General features: G+C 45.4%; 1 protein-coding gene across 7 annotated transcripts in view; it reads left to right on the plus strand.

Annotated features, from left to right (window-relative positions):
- LOC121573461 (spermatid perinuclear RNA-binding protein) overlaps positions 1-20498 on the plus strand; it is a 252881-nt gene that overhangs the window by 148772 nt on the left and 83611 nt on the right. For all 7 annotated transcript variants that reach the window (XM_041885474.2, XM_041885476.2, XM_041885473.1 and 4 more), the window contains 7 exons: positions 1486-1581; positions 4992-5103; positions 6793-6890; positions 8818-9004; positions 10016-10224; positions 16627-16770; positions 18675-18809. In XM_041885474.2, the coding sequence (XP_041741408.1) occupies positions 1486-1581; positions 4992-5103; positions 6793-6890; positions 8818-9004; positions 10016-10224; positions 16627-16770; positions 18675-18809 (981 nt within the window). The remainder of the gene's footprint in view (positions 1-1485; positions 1582-4991; positions 5104-6792; positions 6891-8817; positions 9005-10015; positions 10225-16626; positions 16771-18674; positions 18810-20498) is intronic.

Here is a 20498-nt window from a genome sequence, read left to right on the forward strand (position 1 = left end):
TCTACTTTTGCATGACACAAGTAATTTTTCCAACAATTGTTTACAGACAGATTATTTCACTTATAATTCACTGTATCACAATTCCAGTGGGCCAGAAGTTTACATACACTAAGTTGACTGTGCCTTTAAACAGCTTGGAAAATTCCAGAAAATGAATAGAAGCTTTAGAAGCTTCTGATAGGCTAATTGACATAATTTGAGTCAATTGGAGGTGTACCTGTGGATGTATTTCAAGGCCTACCTTCAAACTCAGTGCCTCTTTGCTTGACATCATGGGAAAATCAAAAGAAATCAGCCAAGACCTCAGAAAAAAAATTGTAGACCTCCACAAGTCTGGTTCATCCTTGGGAGCAATTTCCAAATGCCTGAAGGTACCACGTTCATCTGTACAAACATTAGTAAGCAAGTATAAACACCATGGGACCACGCAGCCGTCATAACGCTCAGGAAGGAGACGAGTTCTGTCTCCTAGAGATGAACGTACTGTGGTGCAAATCAATCCCAGAACAACAGCAAAGGACCTTGTGAAGATGCTGGAGGAAGCAGGTACAAAAGTATCTATATCCACAGTAAAACAAGTCCTATATCGACATAACCTGAAAGGCCGCTCAGCAAGGAAGAAGCCACTGCTCCAAAACCGCCATAAAAAAAGCCAGGCTACAGTTTGCAACTGCACATGGGGACAAAGATCGTACTTTTTGGAGAAATGTCTTCTGGTCTGATTAAACAAAAATTAAATTGTTTGGCCATAATGACCATTGTTATGTTTGGAGGAAAAAGGGGGTTACTTGCAAGCCGAAGAACACCATCCCAACCATGAAGCACGGGGGTGGCAGCATCATGCTGTGGGGGTGCTTTGCTGCAGGAGGGACTGGTGCACTTCATAAAATAGATGGCATCATGAGGAAGGAAAATTATGTGGATATATTGAAGCAACATCTCAAGACATCAGTCAGGAAGTTAAAGCTTGGTCGCAAATGGGTCTTCCAAATGGACAATGACCCCAAGCATACTTCCAAAGTTGTGGCAAAATGGTTTAAGGACAACAAAGTCAAGGTATTGGAGTGACCATCACAAAGCCCTGACCTCAATCCTATAGAAAATGTGTGGGCAGAACTGAAAAGGCGTGTGCGAGCAAGGAGGCCTACAAACCTGACTCAGTTACACCAGCTCTGTCAACTTATTGTGGGAGGCTTGCGGAAGGCTACCCGAAACATTTGACCCAAGTTAAACAATTTAAAGGCAATGCTACCAAATACTAATTGAGTATATGTAAACTTCTGACCCACTGGGAATGTGATGAAAGAAATAAAAGCTGAATTAAATCATTCTCTCTACTATTATTCTGACATTTCACATTCTTAAAATAAAGTGGTGATCCTAACTGACCTAAGACAGGGAATTTTTACTAGGATTAAATGTCAGGAATTGTGAAAAACTGAGTTTAAATGTATTCAACTGTACCTCCTCTCCATCTCCTCTCAGGCCAGAGTAAATGGGTTGAAGTCGTGTGTCATCATCCTCAGGATCCTGAGAGACATGAGCAATAGACTACCAGCCTGGGAACCACTCAAAGGATGGGTGAGTCTGTCTGTACCAAGTCTGTCACAGTCTGCACAGTTGAAAGGGGTGCAGTAGTGGTGCACGGTTCAGCTGTTTGTTCACCCGCCTGCAATTGCTAATAACCCATCCGCAACCGCCCGACTATATGTGATAAAGTGAAAATATGAGGCTTACACCCGGCCCTAACCCGCTAATATAGAAAATGCCTGTAGGCTACAGTCAGAGACGGCGGAACTATTTTCTGACGGGGGGTGCAGGATTTTTTTAGCCTGATTTAGATATTTCTGCTTATAACTTCCAACATTCTGGTAGGCTATCTGTTAGTCAACTTGACTATAATGAGATACATGCAGCTTCTCTTCTGTCATTATATATGTTGCCATAGAAGACTAAATAAACCCTTGCTCACCATCTGGTTGACATTGGTAAAGTTTTCTGTCATCTTTGCTTCTTTCGCGGAGAAAATACGTTTAGGGACCGGGGAGAAAATGTACTCTAAAAAAGCAGAAAAGGTTTTCTGTGCAACATTTAAAAAATGACAAGATTTCAGTTCGGCTTGGATGCGTATTTTATGTGGTTGAAATAGCCTGCTATCAGCTTTTATGATGCTGATAGAGATAGCACCTCTACAGACGGTATCTAACTGCACATTCATATTCTCTCAAGATGCTGACATAAATAAATCATATTTCTCCACTCCTGTTCCAGAGTCAAAATGTTGGCTCCATTTGGTGAATCATTTTACAGCAAGAAATGCTTAATTCTGCAGGAGTTAATATTAAGGCAATGTGAGAGGTTATAGACCTACAGTCAGTGTCCAGATTTCAGTTTCCATTTAACCCATCTGAACAGTAGGCTACAGTTCCCTTGACCTGCCATTGGCCTATTTGAAGTCCCTGTCTTGTGACTGTTGAATTTGTATAGCTCCTCACAACCATCACACATAACATAGCTGACACTGCCATCATCCTCTTTTACCACTTCACCAAATCTTTCCCAAACATGTATTTTCTGGCTCTCCCTTCTGTTTATATTCAACTCAACATTTCACAGCTTTTCTCTTATTGAATTAAACTCCCACATTGTCCTTTTTGCCTCCATGTATCGACGTTAACTTTTTCTGCCCGTTCCCAAAAGCATTTGGCAATTGGCGTGTAGGCTATTTGGCATGTGTACAGTTAGGCCCTAAAGCTCAGGCTTTCGCACTAATGCCAAATAGCCTAAAATAATGAAAGAAAAACCTCAATGTAGCCTATAGATATAAATTGCACAAGAACGATACATGAATGGTTTTTTTAAGGCATTGTTTTCTCTTTAATCTGCCCGCCACCCGCCCGCCCTTCATCCACACCATATTTAATGAACTTAAACCTGCCCACCCCGCGGATATAACCGTGGGGACTGCGGGTTGAGTCAAGCCGCTGATATAACCGCGGGGACTGTGGGTTATAAGTCAACCCGCTGATATAACCGTGGGGACTGCGGGTTATGAGTCAACCCGCTGATACAACCGTGGGGACTGCGGGTTATGAGTCAACCCGCTGATATAACCGTGGGGACTGCGGGTTATGAGTCAACCCGCTGATATAACCGTGGGGACTGCGGGTTATGAGTCAACCCCCTCATAAATAGTGTACAGGTGTAGTTTGCACATCCAGCATATTCCCAGTCGCAAGGAGAAAATAAAAAACTGCATTTGAAAAAGAAAGAAACTCCAGTATATACAGTGGGGAGAACAAGTATTTGATACACTGCCGATTTTGCAGGTTTTCCTACTTACAAAGCATGTAGAGGTCTGTTATTTTTATCATAGGTACACTTCAACTGTGAGAGACAGAATCAAGAAAATCACATTGTATGATTTTTAAGTAATTAATTTGCATTTTATTGCATGACATAAGTATTTGATACATCAGAAAAGCAGAACTTAATATTTGGTAGAGAAACCTTTGTTTGCAATTACAGAGATCATACGTTTCCTGTAGGTCTTGACCAGGTTTGCACACACTGCAGCAGGGATTTTGGCCCACTCCTCCATACAGACCTTCTCCAGATCCTTCAGGTTTCAGGGCTGTCGCTGGGCAATACAGACTTTCAGCTCCCTCCAAAGATTTTCTATTGGGTTCAGGTCTGGAGACTGGCTAGGCCACTCCAGGACCTTGAGATGCTTCTTACGGAGCCACTCCTTAGTTGCCCTGGCTGTGTGTTTCGGGTCGTTGTCATGCTGGAAGACCCAGCCACGACCCATCTTCAATGCTCTTACTGAGGGAAGGAGGTTGTTGGCCAAGATCTCGCGATACATGGCCCCATCCATCCTCCCCTCAATACGGTGCAGTCGTCCTATCCCCTTTGCAGAAAAGCATCCCCAAAGAATGATGTTTCCCACCTCCATGCTTCACGGTTGGGATGGTGTTCTTGGGGTTGTACTCATCCTTCTTCTTCCTCCAAACACGGCGAGTGGAGTTTAGACCAAAAAGCTCTATTTTTGTCTCATCTGACCACATGACCTTCTCCCATTCCTCCTCTGGATCATCCAGATGGTCATTGGCAAACTTCAGACGGGCCTGGACATGCGCTGGCTTGAGCAGGGGGACCTTGCGTGCGCTGCAGGATTTTAATCCATGACGGCGTAGTGTGTTACTAATGGTTTTCTTTGAGACTGTGGTCCCAGCTCTCTTCAGGTCATTGACCAGGTCCTGCCGTGTAGTTCTGGGCTGATCCCTCACCTTCCTCATGATCATTAATGCCCCACGAGGTGAGATCTTGCATGGAGCCCCAGACCGAGGGTGATTGACCGTCATCTTGAACTTCTTCCATTTTCAAATAATTGTGCCAACAGTTGTTGCCTTCTCACCAAGCTGCTTGCCTATTGTCCTGTAGCCCATCCCAGCCTTGTGCAGGTCTACAATTCTATCCCTGATGTCCTTCACAGCTCTCTGGTCTTGGCCATTGTGGAGAGGCTGGAGTCTGTTTGATTGAGTGTGTGGACAGGTGTCTTTTATACAGGTAACGAGTTCAAACAGGTGCAGTTATTACAGGTAATGAGTGGAGAACAGGAGGGCTTCTTAAAGAAAAACTAACAGGTTTGTGAGAGCCGGAATTCTTACTGGTTGGTAGGTGATCAAATACTTATGTCATGCAATAAAATGCAAATTAATTACTTAAAAATCATACAATATTATTTTCTGGATTTTTGTTTTAGATTCCGTCTCTCACAGTTGAAGTGTACCTATGATACAAATTACAGACCTCTACATGCTTTGTAAGTAGGAAAACCTGCAGTGTATCAAATACTTGTTCTCCCCACTGTAGGTAATCTTGACCCAAGATATCTCCGAACAAAAGTGGTTTGTGTGTCACTAACAGCCACTCTGATCTCTCTGTCCTTACTTGATCTTAATCTTGATCTCTCTCCCTCTCATCCCCAGCCCCTGGAGCTGATCTGTGAGAAGGCCATAGCCACGTGTAACCGGCCGCTGGGTGCAGGGGAGGCCCTCCGTAGAGTCATGGAGTGTCTCGCCTCAGGAATCCTGCTCCCAGGTACAGTACCTACCAGTTTCTCTATTTCTTTCTTTCTTCCTTCTCTCTCAATCTTCTCATTCTTCCTCTTTATCTCTTTGTCTTTCTCGTTCTATCTATCTGTCTGTCTATCTATCTGTCTGTCTGTCTCTACTCTCTCTTTCTCTCTTCCCTGTTACGAACAGAAATGGGAAAACAACAATCCTGTTAATGCTTTCTAATAATCAGGTTGTTGATATTTGATGATATTGATATTTCAATACTAACTCATTAGTATTGAATGTTTTAGGAATCAGAGGCTCATTCAGTTGACCTGGGGGAGCAGGGAATAAGGAGGGGGGAGGTCTGTTTGTCTCACTGATGGCTCTTTGAAAGAGTGCCACGCTCGATGATGATGTTTTGAAAGCAGTGAAGAAGTGATTGAAAGATAGTATGATGTTGATTGTTACTGTATTGATATTATAATGAAAACACAGGAAGGGGTGGAATGATACTGTATTGATATTATAATGAAAACACAGGCAGGGATGGAATGATACTGTATTGATATTATAATGAAAACACAGGAAGGGATGGAATGATACTGTATTGATATTGTAATGAAAACACAGGAAGGGATGGAATGATACTGTATTGATATTGTAATGAAAACACAGGAAGGGATGGAATGATACTGTATTGATATAGTTTTGAAAACACAGGAAGGGATGGAATGATACTGTATTGATATTATAATGAAAACACAGGAAGGGATGGAAAGATACTGTATTGATATTGTAATGAAAACACAGGACGGGATGGAATGATACAGTATTGATATAGTTTTGAAAACACAGGAAGGGATGGAATGATACTGTATTGATATTATAATGAAAACACAGGAAGGGATGGAATGATACTGTATTGATATTGTAATGAAAACACAGGAAGGGATGGAATGATACTGTATTGATATAGTTTTGAAAACACAGGAAGGGATGGAATGATACTGTATTGATATTATAATGAAAACACAGGAAGGGATGGAATGATACTGTATTGATATAGTTTTGAAAACACAGGAAGGGATGGAATGATACTGTATTGATATCGTTTTGAAAACACAGGAAGGGATGGAATGATACTGTATTGATATAGTTTTGAAAACACAGGAAGGGATGGAATGATACTGTATTGATATTGTAATGTAAACCCAGGAAGGGATGGAATGATACTGTATTGATATTGTAATGAAAACACAGGAAGGGATGGAATGATACTGTATTGATATAGTTTTGAAAACACAGGAATGGATGGAATGATACTGTATTGATATCGTTTTGAAAACACAGGAAGGGATGGAATGATACTGTATTGATATCGTTTTGAAAACACAGGAAGGGATGGAATGATACTGTATTGATATTGTAATGTAAACCCAGGAAGGGATGGAATGATACTGTATTGATATTGTAATGAAAACACAGGAAGGGATGGAATGATACTGTATTGATATAGTTTTGAAAACACAGGAAGGGATGGAAGGATACTGTATTGATATAGTTTTGAAAACACAGGAAGGGATGGATTGATACTGTATTGATATTGTAATGAAAACACAGGAAGGGATGGAATGATACTGTATTGATATTATAATGAAACACCAGAAAATTATGATGTCACATCGATGCGGCCACTTTTGAATAAAATATGTCTCCTTCCGACCCACAGGAGGACCAGGGTTACACGACCCATGTGAGAAGGAGCTGACCAACACCCTGACGGCCATGACAGACGAGGAGGCTGAGGCCATCACCTACAACGCACAGGTAATACCTCACCTCACACCTGTGGAACTTGTCACTTATAACTTGCGAGATAAATAACCTTGCCTGAGATCTGATGCCGTGTGCTAATGCCCCAAGGCTTTAGCTCAGAGGGCTAACACAGTTTGTGGCATGCAGGAGACCTAGGTTTCAACCCTGTCTGTCACTCCTGGAGGCCAATACCTATAACGTCCATGTAGAGTAGGTAGTGTCTGCAGCGAGTGTTCCTCATATCTCCTCTGTAGCCTGGAGATTAGACTCCTGTCAGACAGGGAAGAGCCCTTAAAGATGCTCTGTTCAGCTAGCCGCTCTTATCGAGAGAGAGAGAGAGAGAGAGAGAGAGAGAGAGAGAGAGAGAGAGAGAGAGAGAGAGAGAGAGAGAGAGAGAGAGAGAGAGAGAGAGAGAGAGAGAGAGAGAGAGAGAGAGAGAGAGAGAGAGAGAGAGAGAGAGAGAGAGAGAGAGAGAGAGAGAGAGAGAGAGAGAGAGAGAGAGAGAGAGAGAGAGAGAGAGAGAGAGAGAGAGAGAGAGAGAGAGAGACTGCATATCTAATATATTTGCATTAGAAAACTCACTGTGGAGCTGATACTCTACAAAGTGGGTGTGTGTTTAGCCCCAAAGGCATACATTTTATCTTAGGTAAGCCGGTGCTGCTTCTCCTTATATTTTTCTCTCAGGTGCCAAACTGCCAATCACAATATACACAATATATTTCCCGCCATACATAGTCATAGATACAGTGAACCATGAAGACCCAGTGACTTCTCTATGCCACTAGTCTCAGCCACAGCAAAGTGCTGCTCAAATGATCTGCTTGTATTGTTTACATGGAGTTAGTACTGGAGCCACTGTTGCTAAGTAAACCCAGTGACGCCTTGCGAGTGTTATGGCAGTTGTTGCAGAAGAGGTACGTGTTCATAAAAACAAACAACAGTAAAACCATTTGTTTTATTTAAATGGGATCAATGAACCGTTGGAGATTAGATCTGTTTGTTTTGTGAGTTGTTCCTCTCTCTGTTTCTGTCGGTCTGTTTACCTCCTCACCTGTCTGTTTTAGACAGTAGACTGTTGAGGGGCTTTGACAGATTGGCCGAGACAAGGATCGAACCACCATTGCCAGGGGGGGAGATGTGTGGTCCGGAGTTGGCAGCTTTGCCACTAGACTAGACTCCGGTTGTCTCTTCTGTCTCTTTCTGTCTGCGTCTGTCCTCCTGTCTGTCTCTTTCTGTCTGCGTCTGTCCTCCTGTCTGACTCTTTCTGTCTGTCCTCCTGTCTGTCTCTTTCTGTCTGCGTCTGTCCACCTGTCTGTCTCTTTCTGTCTGCGTCTGTCCTCCTGTCTGTCTCTTTCTGTCTGCGTCTGTCCTCCTGTCTGTCTCTTTCTGTCTGTCCTCCTGTCTGTCTCTTTCTGTCTGCGTCTGTCCACCTGTCTGTCTCTTTCTGTCTGCGTCTGTCCACCTGTCTGTCTCTTTCTGTCTGTCCACCTGTCTGTCTCTTTCTGTCTGTCCACCTGTCTGTCTCTTTCTGTCTGTCCTCCTGTCTGTCTCTTTCTGTCTGCGTCTGTCCACCTGTCTGTCTCTTTCTGTCTGCGTCTGTCCACCTGTCTGTCTCTTTCTGTCTGCGTCTGTCCACCTGTCTGTCTCTTTCTGTCTGCGTCTGTCCACCTGTCTGTCTCTTTCTGTCTGCGTCTGTCCTCCTGTCTCTCTTTCTGTCTGCGTCTGTCCTCCTGTCTCTCTTTCTGTCTGCGTCTGTCCTCCTGTCTCTCTTTCTGTCTGCGTCTGTCCTCCTGTCTGTCTCTCTCCCTCCTTTTTCTCTGCTCTTTTCCTCCTCAGTCTGTTGTTAAGTCTTTCCGTCTCTTTCTCTCCTCACCTGTCTCCCGTCTCGCTCTCTCTCTCTCTCTCTCTCTCTCTCTCTCTCTCTCGCTCTCTCTTCCAGCACGCTCTGAGACTGATGGCGTTCGGTCAGATCTACAAGGTGCTGGAGATGGACCCTTTGACCTCTAGTAAACCCCAGAAGTACCCCTGGTCAGACAGGGAGGGCTCCGGGCTAAAGAGGCCTTACGAGGACAGGCCCATGGACGACAAAGACCTCATCAAGAAGATGAAGAGGAACCTGAGGAAAGGTCAGCTCTGTCCCCCTGACCCCTGACCTTGCTCAGTCATGTGACCTGGGCCATGTGATAATATAAGATGAGAAGATAGGTAGGGGAGGGAATGGCCGGCAGGGATGTAGCTCAATTGGTAGAGCATGGCGTTTGCAATGCCAGGGTTGTGGGTTCGATTCCCACGGGGGGCCAGTATGAAAAATCTAAAAAAATAACGTATGCACTCGCTAACTGTAAGTCGCTCTGGATAAGAGCGTCTGATAAATGACTAAAATATAAATATATATATATAAATATATATAAACTTAATTGTCCACAGACATTTTTCTTGGGCAATTATGGCCAGTATTTTCTCTAGTTGGCTATACAGAATAAACTGATCTGGGACCAGGCTATAATAAACTGATCTGGGACCAGGCTATCCTTTCCCCCTCTCTATCTCTAGTTCTTACCTCCTTTCTTTTGCTGAAGGCAGATACAACACAACCCACTGGGAAATCAATCATTATTGATATCGATATTTTCTCAAAGCCATCCAGCTGTCTCTTATCCTGTCGTCCCAGTTAGAGGAAAAGAGATTGGTTAGAAAGAAACAGATTTAGCATTGAGCTTTTTGAAGGATGAATCTGGAATAGAATAGTGCACAGAGCCACACACACACAGTCAGAATGTGAAGCTGTTACCTGAGGATTCTATCAAAACCGTTTTTGTGTTTTGAGATAGTAGTTGGTGGTTGGGTAGTGCTACTATGTTAGAATTAGGCAGAAATGATGGTCTTTGGAAGCAAGGGTCCCCTTTGTAATAGTCAAAAACACAATAAAAATCTCCAAGGCAACTTCTCACACAGTGTTCTGTCAAAATTATTTATTATAACCCCATGTACGTATTTAAAATATATTTGTTGATTGAACAACAACTACTGTTATTTTGTTTACACTCTCTTGTATCTCTCTCCCTTTCCCTGTCTCTCTCTCTCTATCTCTCTCTCTCTCTCTTTCCCTTACTCTCTCTCCCCCACCCCCCCTCCAGTCCTCGACAGCAAAGCAATAGACACCAACCAACCAATGAATGCTCTGATGCGTCTGAATCAGATACGTCCAGGTCTGCAGTACAAGCTGCTGTCCCAGTCCGGCCCGGTCCACGCTCCTGTCTTCACCATGTCTGTAGACGTAGACAGCACTGTGTACGAAGCCTCAGGCTCCTCAAAGAAGACCGCCAAGCTGCATGTTGCTGTGAAGGTAAAAGAGTTTGACCCCTATTGGCCAGGTCACTGAGAGAAGGGGTGGATAAATGTTGGGAAGGGGAGGTAAATAAAAAGGGTGGGTCGGAGGGGGGAGAGCCTAAATAAAGGGCAGGTACCCACGTTTTACGGCCTCCTGACCAATTCTGCTATTTTGTGGGGGGTTTTACGCTGATCATAAAATTTTTGTACATTATTATTATTTTTTTATTTTTTCTGTGACCGAAAACCGCTTATGGAGATCAGAACAGCAATCACTAACCTCGGGTGACAGTTTCTACTTCGAGTCGGCAGCTCTGGACATTCTGCTTACTCCGGACCAGGCCCTTATCCCCGGGACCTGAAAGAGGAACCGACGGCGCAAAAGAGGCAGACGAGCAGGCATCCTGACCAAAATACGTTGGCGAGATAATAAACCGTCTCTACCCTCTGTTCTGTTGGTGAACTTACAGTCACTAGAGAACTAACTTGACGAGTTCCATTCGAGATTATCCAACGGGACCTGAAGAACTGTAATATTCTATGTTTCACGGCGTCGTGGCTGAACAAGGACATGGATAATAGACATCTCGCTGGCTTTTCCATGCATCGTCAAGACCGGTCGGCAGCCTCGGGTAAGATGAGGGGGGGAGGGTAGTGTCTCTTTGTTAACAACAGCTGGTGCGCAAATCCGTTTTACCTCATTTTTACCAGCATGTCACCTGTGCAACTAGAGGCGACAAACTTCTCTCCACTCTAGAAACTTCTAGAGCACCTTTACTCCACTCACAGAAACGCATACAAGGCTCTCCTTCGCCCGCTCACCATAAATATATCCTCCTGATTCCTGCTTACAAGCAAAAACTCAAACTGGAAGTACCAGTGGTCCGATGAAGCGGATGCTAAGCTACAGTACTGTTTCGCTAGCACAGACTGAAATATGTTGTAGGATTTAACCGATGGCATTGAGGAGTTAACCACATCAGTCACCGGCTTCATTTATAAGTGCATCGACGACGTCATCCTCACAGTGACCGGACGTACATACATATCCCAGGAACCTCTCCCTCAACGTCAGCAAGACATAGGAGCTGATCCTGGACTACAGGAAACAGAGGGCCGAGCATGCCCCCATCCACATTGACGGGGCTGTAGTGGAGCGGGTTGAGAGCTTCAAGTTCCTCGGTATCCACATCACTACAGAATCTACATTGTCCACACACACCAACACAGTCGTGAAGAGGGCACGACAACGCCTCTTCCCCCTCAGGAGGCTGAAAAGATTTGGGATGGGCCCTCAGATCCTCAAAAGGTTCTACAGCTGCACCACTGAGAGCATCTTGACTGACTGCATCACCGCTTGGTATGGCAACTGCTTGGCATCTGACCACAAGGCGCTACAGAGGATGGTGTGTATGGCCCAGTACATCACTGGGGCTGAGCTCCCTGCCATCCAGGACCTCTAAACCAGGCAGTGTCAGAGGAAGGCCCTACAAATTCTGAGACTCCAGCCACCCAAGTCATACTGTTTTCTCTGCTACCGCATGGCAAGCGGTACCAATGCACCAAGTCTGGAACCAACAGGACCCTGAACAGCTTCTACCCCAAGCTATAAGACTGCTAAATAGTTCACCAAATAGCTACCTGGACTATCTGCATTGGCCGTTTTTCACTAACTCTTTTGACTCATCACATACACTGCTGCTACTATTTATTATCTATCCTGTTGCCTAGTCACTTTACCCCTACCTATATGTACATATCTACCTCAATTACCTCGTACCCCTGCACATTGACTCGGTACTGGTAACCCGTGTATAAAGCCAAGTTATCATTACTCATTGTGTATTTATTCCTCATGTTATTATTTGTTCTATTCTCTCTGTATTTTTGGGAAGTATTTCACTGTTAGTCTACACCTGTTGTTTACCAAGCATGTGACAAGTACAATTTGATTTGATTTGGGAGTGTGTTCTACAATGTAGTGTACAGTGTGAGAGTGTTGCAGGCTTTTCAAACTACTGAGCTGAGTCAAGCTGTACAGTCGTGGTCAAAAGTTTTGAGAATGACACAAGTATTGGTCTTCACAAAGTTCGCTGCTTCAGTGTTATGAGATATCTTTGTCAGATGTTACTATGGTATACTGAAGTATAATTACAAGCATTCCATAAGTGTCAAAGGCTTTTATTGACAATTACATTAAGTTTATGCAAAGAGTCAATATTTGCAGTGTTGACCCTTCTTTTTCAAGACCTCTGCAATCCGCCCTGGCATGCTGTCAATTAACTTCTGGGCCACATCCTGACTGATGGCAGCCCATTCTTGCATAATCAATGCTTGGAGTCTGTCAGAATTTGTGGGTTTTTGTTTGTCCACCTGCCTCTTGAGGATCGACCACAAGTTCTCAATGGGATTAAGGCCTGGTGAGTTTCCTGGCCATGGACCCAAAATGTCGATGTTTTGTTCCCCGAGCCACTTAGTTATCACTTTTGCCTTATGGCAAGGTGCTCCATCATGCTGGAAAAGGCATTGGTTGTCACCAAACTGTTCTTGGATGGTTGGGAGAAGTTGCTCTCAGAGGATGTGTTGGTACCATTCTTTATTCATGGCTGTGTTCTTAGGCAAAATTGTGAGTGAGCCCACTCCCTTGGCTGAGAAGCAACCCCACACATGAATGGTCTCAGGATGCTTTACTGTTGGCATGACACAGGACTGATGGTAGCGCTCACCTTGTCATCTCCGGACAAGCTTTTTTACGGATGCCCCAAACAATCGGAAAGGGAATTCATCGGAGAAAATGACTTTACCCCTGTCCTCAGCAGTCCAATCCCTGTACCTTTTGCAGAATATCAGTCTGTCCCTGATGTTTTTCCTGGAGATAAGTGGCTTCTTTGCTGCCCTTCTTGACACCAGGCCATCCTCCAAAAGTCTTTGCCTCACTGTGCGTGCAGATGCACTCACACCTGCCTGCTGCCATTCCTGAGCAAGCTCTGCACTGGTGGTGCCTCGATCCCGCAGCTGAATCAACTTTAGGAGACGGCCCTGGCGCTTGCTGGACTTTCTTGGGCGCCCTGACGCCTTCTTCACAACAATTGAACCTCTCTTCTTGAAGTTCTTGATGATCCGATAAATTGTTGATTTAGGTGCAATCTTACTAGCAGCAATATCCTTGCCTGTGATGCCCTTTTTGTGCAAAGCAATGATGACGGCACGTGTTTCCTTGCAGGTAACCATGGTTAACAGAGGAAGAACAATGATTTCAAGCACCACCCTCCTTTTAAAGCTTCCAGTCTGTTATCCTAAATCAATCAGCATGACAGTGATCTCCAGCCTTGTCCTCGTCAACACTGTTACCGAGAGAATCACTGACATGATGGTAGCTGGTCCTTTTGTGGCAGGGCTGAAATGCAGTGGAAATGTTTTTTGGGGATTAAGTTCATTTTCATGGCAATTGCAATTAATCTGATCACTCTTCATGCCATTCTGGAGTATATGCAAATTGCCATCATCAAAATTGAGGCAGCAGACTTTGTGAAAATTAGTATTTGTGTCATTCTCAAAACTTTTAACCACGAATGTACTACGCTGGCCTGCTTACACATTCACCGTAGTTGATGGAGCGGTGGTAGAAAGGACTGTGAAACTGAAACATCTGAGCCAGGTCGGTGTGATAGAAGTACTAGATGGCACTAGTAGTCCTACAGTAGCAGCATGGGGGCATTAGTGTTTGTACACAGGGTCAGAGTCTCGACAGTCAAAAGTAAAAAGTAAGTTAGTAAACCAGAGACACATCTGTTGTGTTGTGTGACATGAGTCAGAGTTATTCAGACAGATACGTTGTGTTGTGTGATAGGAGTCAGAGTTATTCAGACAAATGTTGTGTTGTGTGACAGGAGTCAGAGTTATTCAGACACATCTGTTGTGTTGTGTGAGGAGAGAGGTAAGTGATTCAGACAGCTGCTGTGTGTGGGAGGAGAGCAGAGGAGAGCAGAGGAGAGGAGAGAGCAGAGGAGAGGAGAGGAGAGAGCAGAGGAGAGGAGAGCAGAGAGGAGAGAGCAGAGGAGAGGAGAGCAGAGAGGAGTGCAAGCGTCGGTCATGCAGCCAACTAGTCAGTCAGTGTTGTGTTGTTGGGCTCCAGCTGTGGTCACACACGGATGACTCTACCCTCGCCCCCGCCCCCCTCCTGGCTACTGTGGCGTAAGGCGGCCAAATCCGTGTAATCCCAAAGTCGTTGTGAACAAAGAGACTCTCCCAAGCATAGAGCTGGGATAATCCTCTATCCTCCAACGATTGCCATAAAAGGTCCCGATGCTACTCTGCTGCTCTCTGCTTCTCCGCGGCTTTGATCTGGTGCCCCGGGGACGCATGTGCAGGGCCGTAGCTGCATATGAGGACACCGAGGTCCGGACATCTGTAATGTTTTCGAAAATCTGTTGAGAGTTAGAATGTTTTGAAACTTGGTTGTGCGTCAGCAGTTTTCCTCTTGTAATATGTCACTCAGTTAAATGGTAGGTAGCCTAGCGGTTAGAGCGTTGGGTCAGTAACTGAAAGGTTGCTGGTTCGAATCCCCGAGCCGACAAGGCTCTGTCGCTGTGTCCTTGAGCAAGGCACTTAACCCTAATTGCTCCTGTAAGTCGCTCTGGATAAGAGCGTCTGCTAAATGACTAATGGATATTAGCCCATGTCAGTACTACTTCGTTTCATTGGTAAATTAGTGTAGTTAGTCTAGCCAGCTATCTAAACTTGTAGTAATCATGTCCGAATTACCGACCTGGCACGCAGGGCACCTCAAGGGGGCCCCCCATTGATTTCTCACTCAAATATCATATTAACAAGGCATAAGTCATTGCAGAATGTGTAGAATTGCAAGAAATTAGCTGTAAAACTGCAACAACAAAAAAGTTATATAAAGCAAACTTATTTATGTACCTTTTTTTTGTATAATTTTTTTTACCCCCCTTTTTCTCCCCAATTTCGATCTTGTCTCATCGCTGCATCTCCCCAACGGGCTCAGGAGAGGCGAAGGTGGAGTAATGCGTTCTCCGAAACATGACCCGCCTAACCGCGCTCCTTAACACCTGCCAGTTTAAACCAGAAGCTAGCCGCACCAATGTGTCGGAGGAAACACAGTTCAACTGGCGACCGGGGTCAGCCTGCAGGAGTCGCCAGAGCGCAATGAGCCAAGGAAAGCCCCCCCGGCCAAACCCTCCTTAACCTGGACGACGCTGGGCGCCGTCCTATGGGACTCCCGGGTCTGTAGTAACGCCTCTAGCACTGCGATGCTGTGCCTTAGACCGCTGCGCCACTCGGGAGCCCCTGTTTACCTTTTGTTAATAAAATATTTTTTCTGCTAACAGATCCCTCTGAGTTAATGTATAGATTAATTGTATAGCTAATAGGCGATGTGTTTTAGATCGACTTCACTAAAACTCAGACCTTGGTTATGGCCCTGCGTGTGTGTGTGTATGCATGTGTGTGTGTGTATGCATGTGTGTGTGTATGCATGTGTACGTGCGAGCGCGCGTGTGTGTGTGCATGTGTACTTGCGAGCGTGTGTGTGTGCATGTGTATGTGCGAGCGTGTGTGTGTGTATGCATGTGTACGTGCGAGCGTGTGGGTGTGTGTGCATGTGTACGTGCGAGCGTGTGTGTGTGTATGCATGTGTACGTGCGAGCGTGTGTGTGTATGCATGTGTACGTGCGAGCGCGTGTGTGTGTGTGTATGCATGTGTACCTGCGAGCGTGTGGGTGTGTATGCATGTGTACGTGCGAGCGCGTGTGTGTGTATGCATGTGTACCTGCGAGCGTGTGGGTGTGTATGCATGTGTACCTGCGAGCGTGTGGGTGTGTATGCATGTGTACCTGCGAGCGTGTGTGTGTATGCATGTGTACGTGCGAGCGCGTGTGTGTGTATGCATGTGTACCTGCGAGCGTGTGGGTGTGTGTGCATGTGTACGTGCGAGCGACCCAATTTGGGTCAGACACAAAGGGTGCTCCTGTTCCGTCCACACAGAGAAAGGTACCGGTCCACTGACTACAGCAGCCCCAAAGGTACTGTGCTGCTGCTGGTGAATTAGCCTGGTATTATAGTAATACAGGAAACAGAAAAAGTGTGTTGGAGATGAAACTCAGTCACTCAGAACTGGAACTCAGGACCGACAGTAGTATTGTTAAGAAGTGAATGAACATTGGGATAGTTTTGGAGGAAGAAATCAGAAATGGTCTCCTCTTCCTCTTTCCTCCTCTTCTTCCTCCCCTCTTCCTCCTCTCCTCTTTCTCTTCTAATCCTCCTCTTCCTCCTCTCCTCTTTCTCTTCTAATCCTCCTCTTCCTCCTCTCCTCTTTCTCTTCTAATCCTCCTCTTCCTCCTCTCTATCTCTCTTCTGCCTATCTCCCTCTCCTCTCTCCCTCTCCTCTCTCTAGGTCCTTCAGGCGATGGGTTACCCCACTGGGTTTGATACGGACCTGGACTGCAGTGCAGACGAGAAGTCGGACGGAGAGGGGAAGAGTGAATCGTCCACACACAGCAATAACACAACGCACTCAGACAGCTCAAATACACTGGAGGTACAGTACACACACAGACACACACACACGCTTTTAAATACTTTATTTGAATCCACCAATCAAATGTACAAAAAAAGGATCCAAACATTTCAAAGGTCCCTGTTTGCATGGCACTCAAGGGTACAGAAAGCACCTCCTTCTCCAAACAGCTAGGCTGCCCACGATAGCTGAAACAGAGCAGTACCTAGCCAATTGCTTTGCTCTAGTTTTTGTCAGGCCCGCAATCTGGAGGCCACGAACTGCAAGCCTGTGTACCTGGCTGAGACTGCCAAATATCAGTGCCACCAGTTTGCACCTACACCCGAGGCTGTCCAAGCGTGTCACGAGGGGCTGGTATTTAAGCAGCTTCTCGGCATCCTTGTATGAACAGCAGCCATTCACAACGTGGGCAATGGACTCCATTACATTTGACTCATGTAGAATACAAAATGGGTCATGGTTTGCAGGGTACCAGAGTGCTACGTTATATTTTGTTGCTAGAACTTGCAGCCTCGCCTTAACAGTAAAGGTGAGAATGTCCTCGCCAACAGCAGCATTCTGGTACATGGAATGGGAGACAGAGTGGTCTTTTTTTAGCATAATATGTATCTGGGCATCCATAATAAATGAACAATGAAAATGTCCCTGTCTCGTAACACGCACACACACATGCACACGCATGGCCACCAGAAGCAATATACACTACATGACCAAAAGTATGTGGACACCTGCTCGTGGAACATCTCATTCCAAAATCATGGGCATTAATATGGAGTTGGTCCCCCCTTTGCTGCTATAACAGCCTACACTCTTCTGGGAAGGGTTTCCACTAGATGTTAGAACATTGCTGTGGGGACTTGCTTCCATTCCGCCACAAGAACAGAGGTGTTCGATGGGGTTGAGGTCAGGGCTCTATGCAGGCCAGTGAAGTTTTTCCACACCGATCTCGTCAAATCATTTCTGTATGGACCTCGCTTTGTGCACGGGGGCATTGTCATGCTGAAACAGGAAAGGGCCTTCCCCAAACTGTTGCCATAAAGTTGGAAGCACAGAAACGTCTAGAATGTCATTGTATGCTGTAGTGTTAAGATTTCCCTTCACTTGAACTAATGGGCCTAGCCCAAACCATGAAAAACAGCCCCAGACTATTATTCCTCCTCCACCAAACTTTACAGTTGGCACTATGCATTGGGGCAGGTAGCATTCTCCTGGCATCCGCCAAACCCAGATTCGTCCGTTAGACTGCCAGATGGTGAAGCGTGATTCATCACTCCAGAGAATGCGTTTCCACTGCTCCAGAGTCCAATGGTGGCGAGCTTTACACCACTCCAGCAGACACTTGGCATTGCGCGTGGTGATCTTAGGCTTGTGTGAAGCTGCTCGGCCATTGAAACCCATTTCATGAAGCTCCCGAAGAACTGTTCTTGTACTGACGTTGCTTCCAGAGACATTTTGGAACTCGGTAGTGAGTATTGCAACCGAGGACAGATGATTTTTCCGCGGTACTCGCTTCAGCACTCGGCGGTCCCGTTCTGTGAGCTTGTGTGGCCTACCACTTCGCAGCTGTTGTTGGTTCTAGACGTTTCCACTTCATAATAACAGCACTTACAGTTGACCAGGGAAGCTCTAGCAGGGCAGAAATATGACGAACTGACCTGTTGGAAAGGTGGCATCCTATGACGGTGCCACGTTGAAAGTCACTGAGCTCTTTAGTAAGCCATTCTACTGCCATTGTTTGTCTATGGAGATTGCATGGTTGTGTGCTCGATTTTATACACCTGTCAGCAACGGGTGTGGCTGAAATAGCCAAATCCACTAATTTGAAGGGGTGTCCACATACCTTGGTATATATAGTGTAGATTCTCTGGTGTTATCTGATATGTTATCTGTAATCAGATTTTTATTCTGTACTTGTGGTCCCGCAGGTCCGAACTCAGGGTCCTATTCTGACGGCCAGTGGTAAGAACCCCGTCATGGAGCTCAATGAGAAACGCAGAGGTCTGAAGTACGACCTCATATCAGAGAGCGGGGGCAGCCATGACAAACGCTTCGTCATGGAGGTGAGGAATACACCTCCACTGGAACACTATATTAGACACACACAGACTGACTCTCAAAGAACTTTGATGCAACTCAATGGACCAAGGTTGGTGCACACTGGCTGGCTAGCTCATCAGATACTAAATCAGTCTTTCCCAGAGCAGTGTAGTGTTGTCCCATCCAGTCATTCATTCCTCCAGGGCCGCTGGCTGTGTTGTCCCATTCATCCCTCCAGGGCCGCTGGCTGTGTTGTCCCATTCATCCCTCCAGGGCCGCTGGCTGTGTTGTCCCATTCATCCCTCCAGGGCCGCTGGCTGTGTTGTCCCATTCATCCCTCCAGGGCCGCTGGCTGTGTTGTCCCATTCATCCCTACAGGGCCGCTGGCTGTGTTGTCCCATTCATCCCTCCAGGGCCGCTGGCTGTGTTGTCCCATTCATCCCTCCAGGGCCGCTGGCTGTGTTGTCCCATTCATCCCTCCAGGGCCGCTGGCTGTGTTGTCCCATTCATCCCTCCAGGGCCGCTGGCTGTGTTGTCCCATTCATCCCTCCAGGGCCGCTGGCTGTGTTGTCCAATTCATCCCTCCAGGGCCACTGGCTGTGTTGTCCCATTCATCCCTCCAGGGCCGCTGGCTGTGTTGTCTCATTCATTCCTTCAGTGCCGCTGGCTCAGCTGGGATGTTTTCTGTCACGCGATAGATTCACATCAATGTGCAGAGGTCAAGTCTGTCACACCTGACATGTAGTGTGTTTCCTGTCTGATGGATACGGGTGTTGGAGCTATAGATCCTTCCTCTGGCTGGTGTCATTAGTCAGCACCAGTAACAATACTATACCACCAGACATACAGGATATCTCTATACTATACCACCAGACACACAGGATATCTCTATACTATACCACCAGACATACAGGATATCTCTATACTATACCACCAGACATACATGATATCTCTATACTATACCACCAGACATACATGATATCTCTATATTATACCACCAGACATACAGGATATCTCTATACTATACCACCAGACATACAGGATATATCTATACTATACCACCAGACATACAGGAGATCTCTATACTATACCACCAGACATACATGATATCTCTATACTATACCACCAGACATACAGGATATCTCTATACTATACCACCAGACATACAGGATATATCAATACTATACCACCAGACATACAGGATATCTCTATACTATACCACCAGACATACAGGATATATCTATACTATACCACCAGACATACAGGAGATCTCTATACTATACCACCAGACATACATGATATCTCTATACTATACCACCAGACATACAGGATATCTCTATACTATACCACCAGACACACAGGATATCTCTATACTATACCACCAGACATACAGGATATCTCTATACTATACCACCAGACATACAGGGTATATCTATACTATACCACCAGACATACAGGATATCTCTATACTATACCACCAGACATACAGGATATCTCTATACTATACCACCAGACATACAGGATATCTCTATACTATACCACCAGACATACAGGATATCTCTATACTATACCACCAGAAATACAGGATATATCTATACTATACCACCAGACATACATGATATCCTTATTGATGCAAACTCAACAGACACATTTGATCAACTCTTCTTCACCCAACGCATGCTTACTTGAACCTACTTGTGTGTGTTTGTGTG

The sequence above is a fragment of the Coregonus clupeaformis genome, chromosome 9 (genome assembly GCF_020615455.1).
Source record: "Coregonus clupeaformis isolate EN_2021a chromosome 9, ASM2061545v1, whole genome shotgun sequence".
In the NCBI taxonomy this organism is placed as follows: Eukaryota; Metazoa; Chordata; class Actinopteri; order Salmoniformes; family Salmonidae; genus Coregonus; species Coregonus clupeaformis.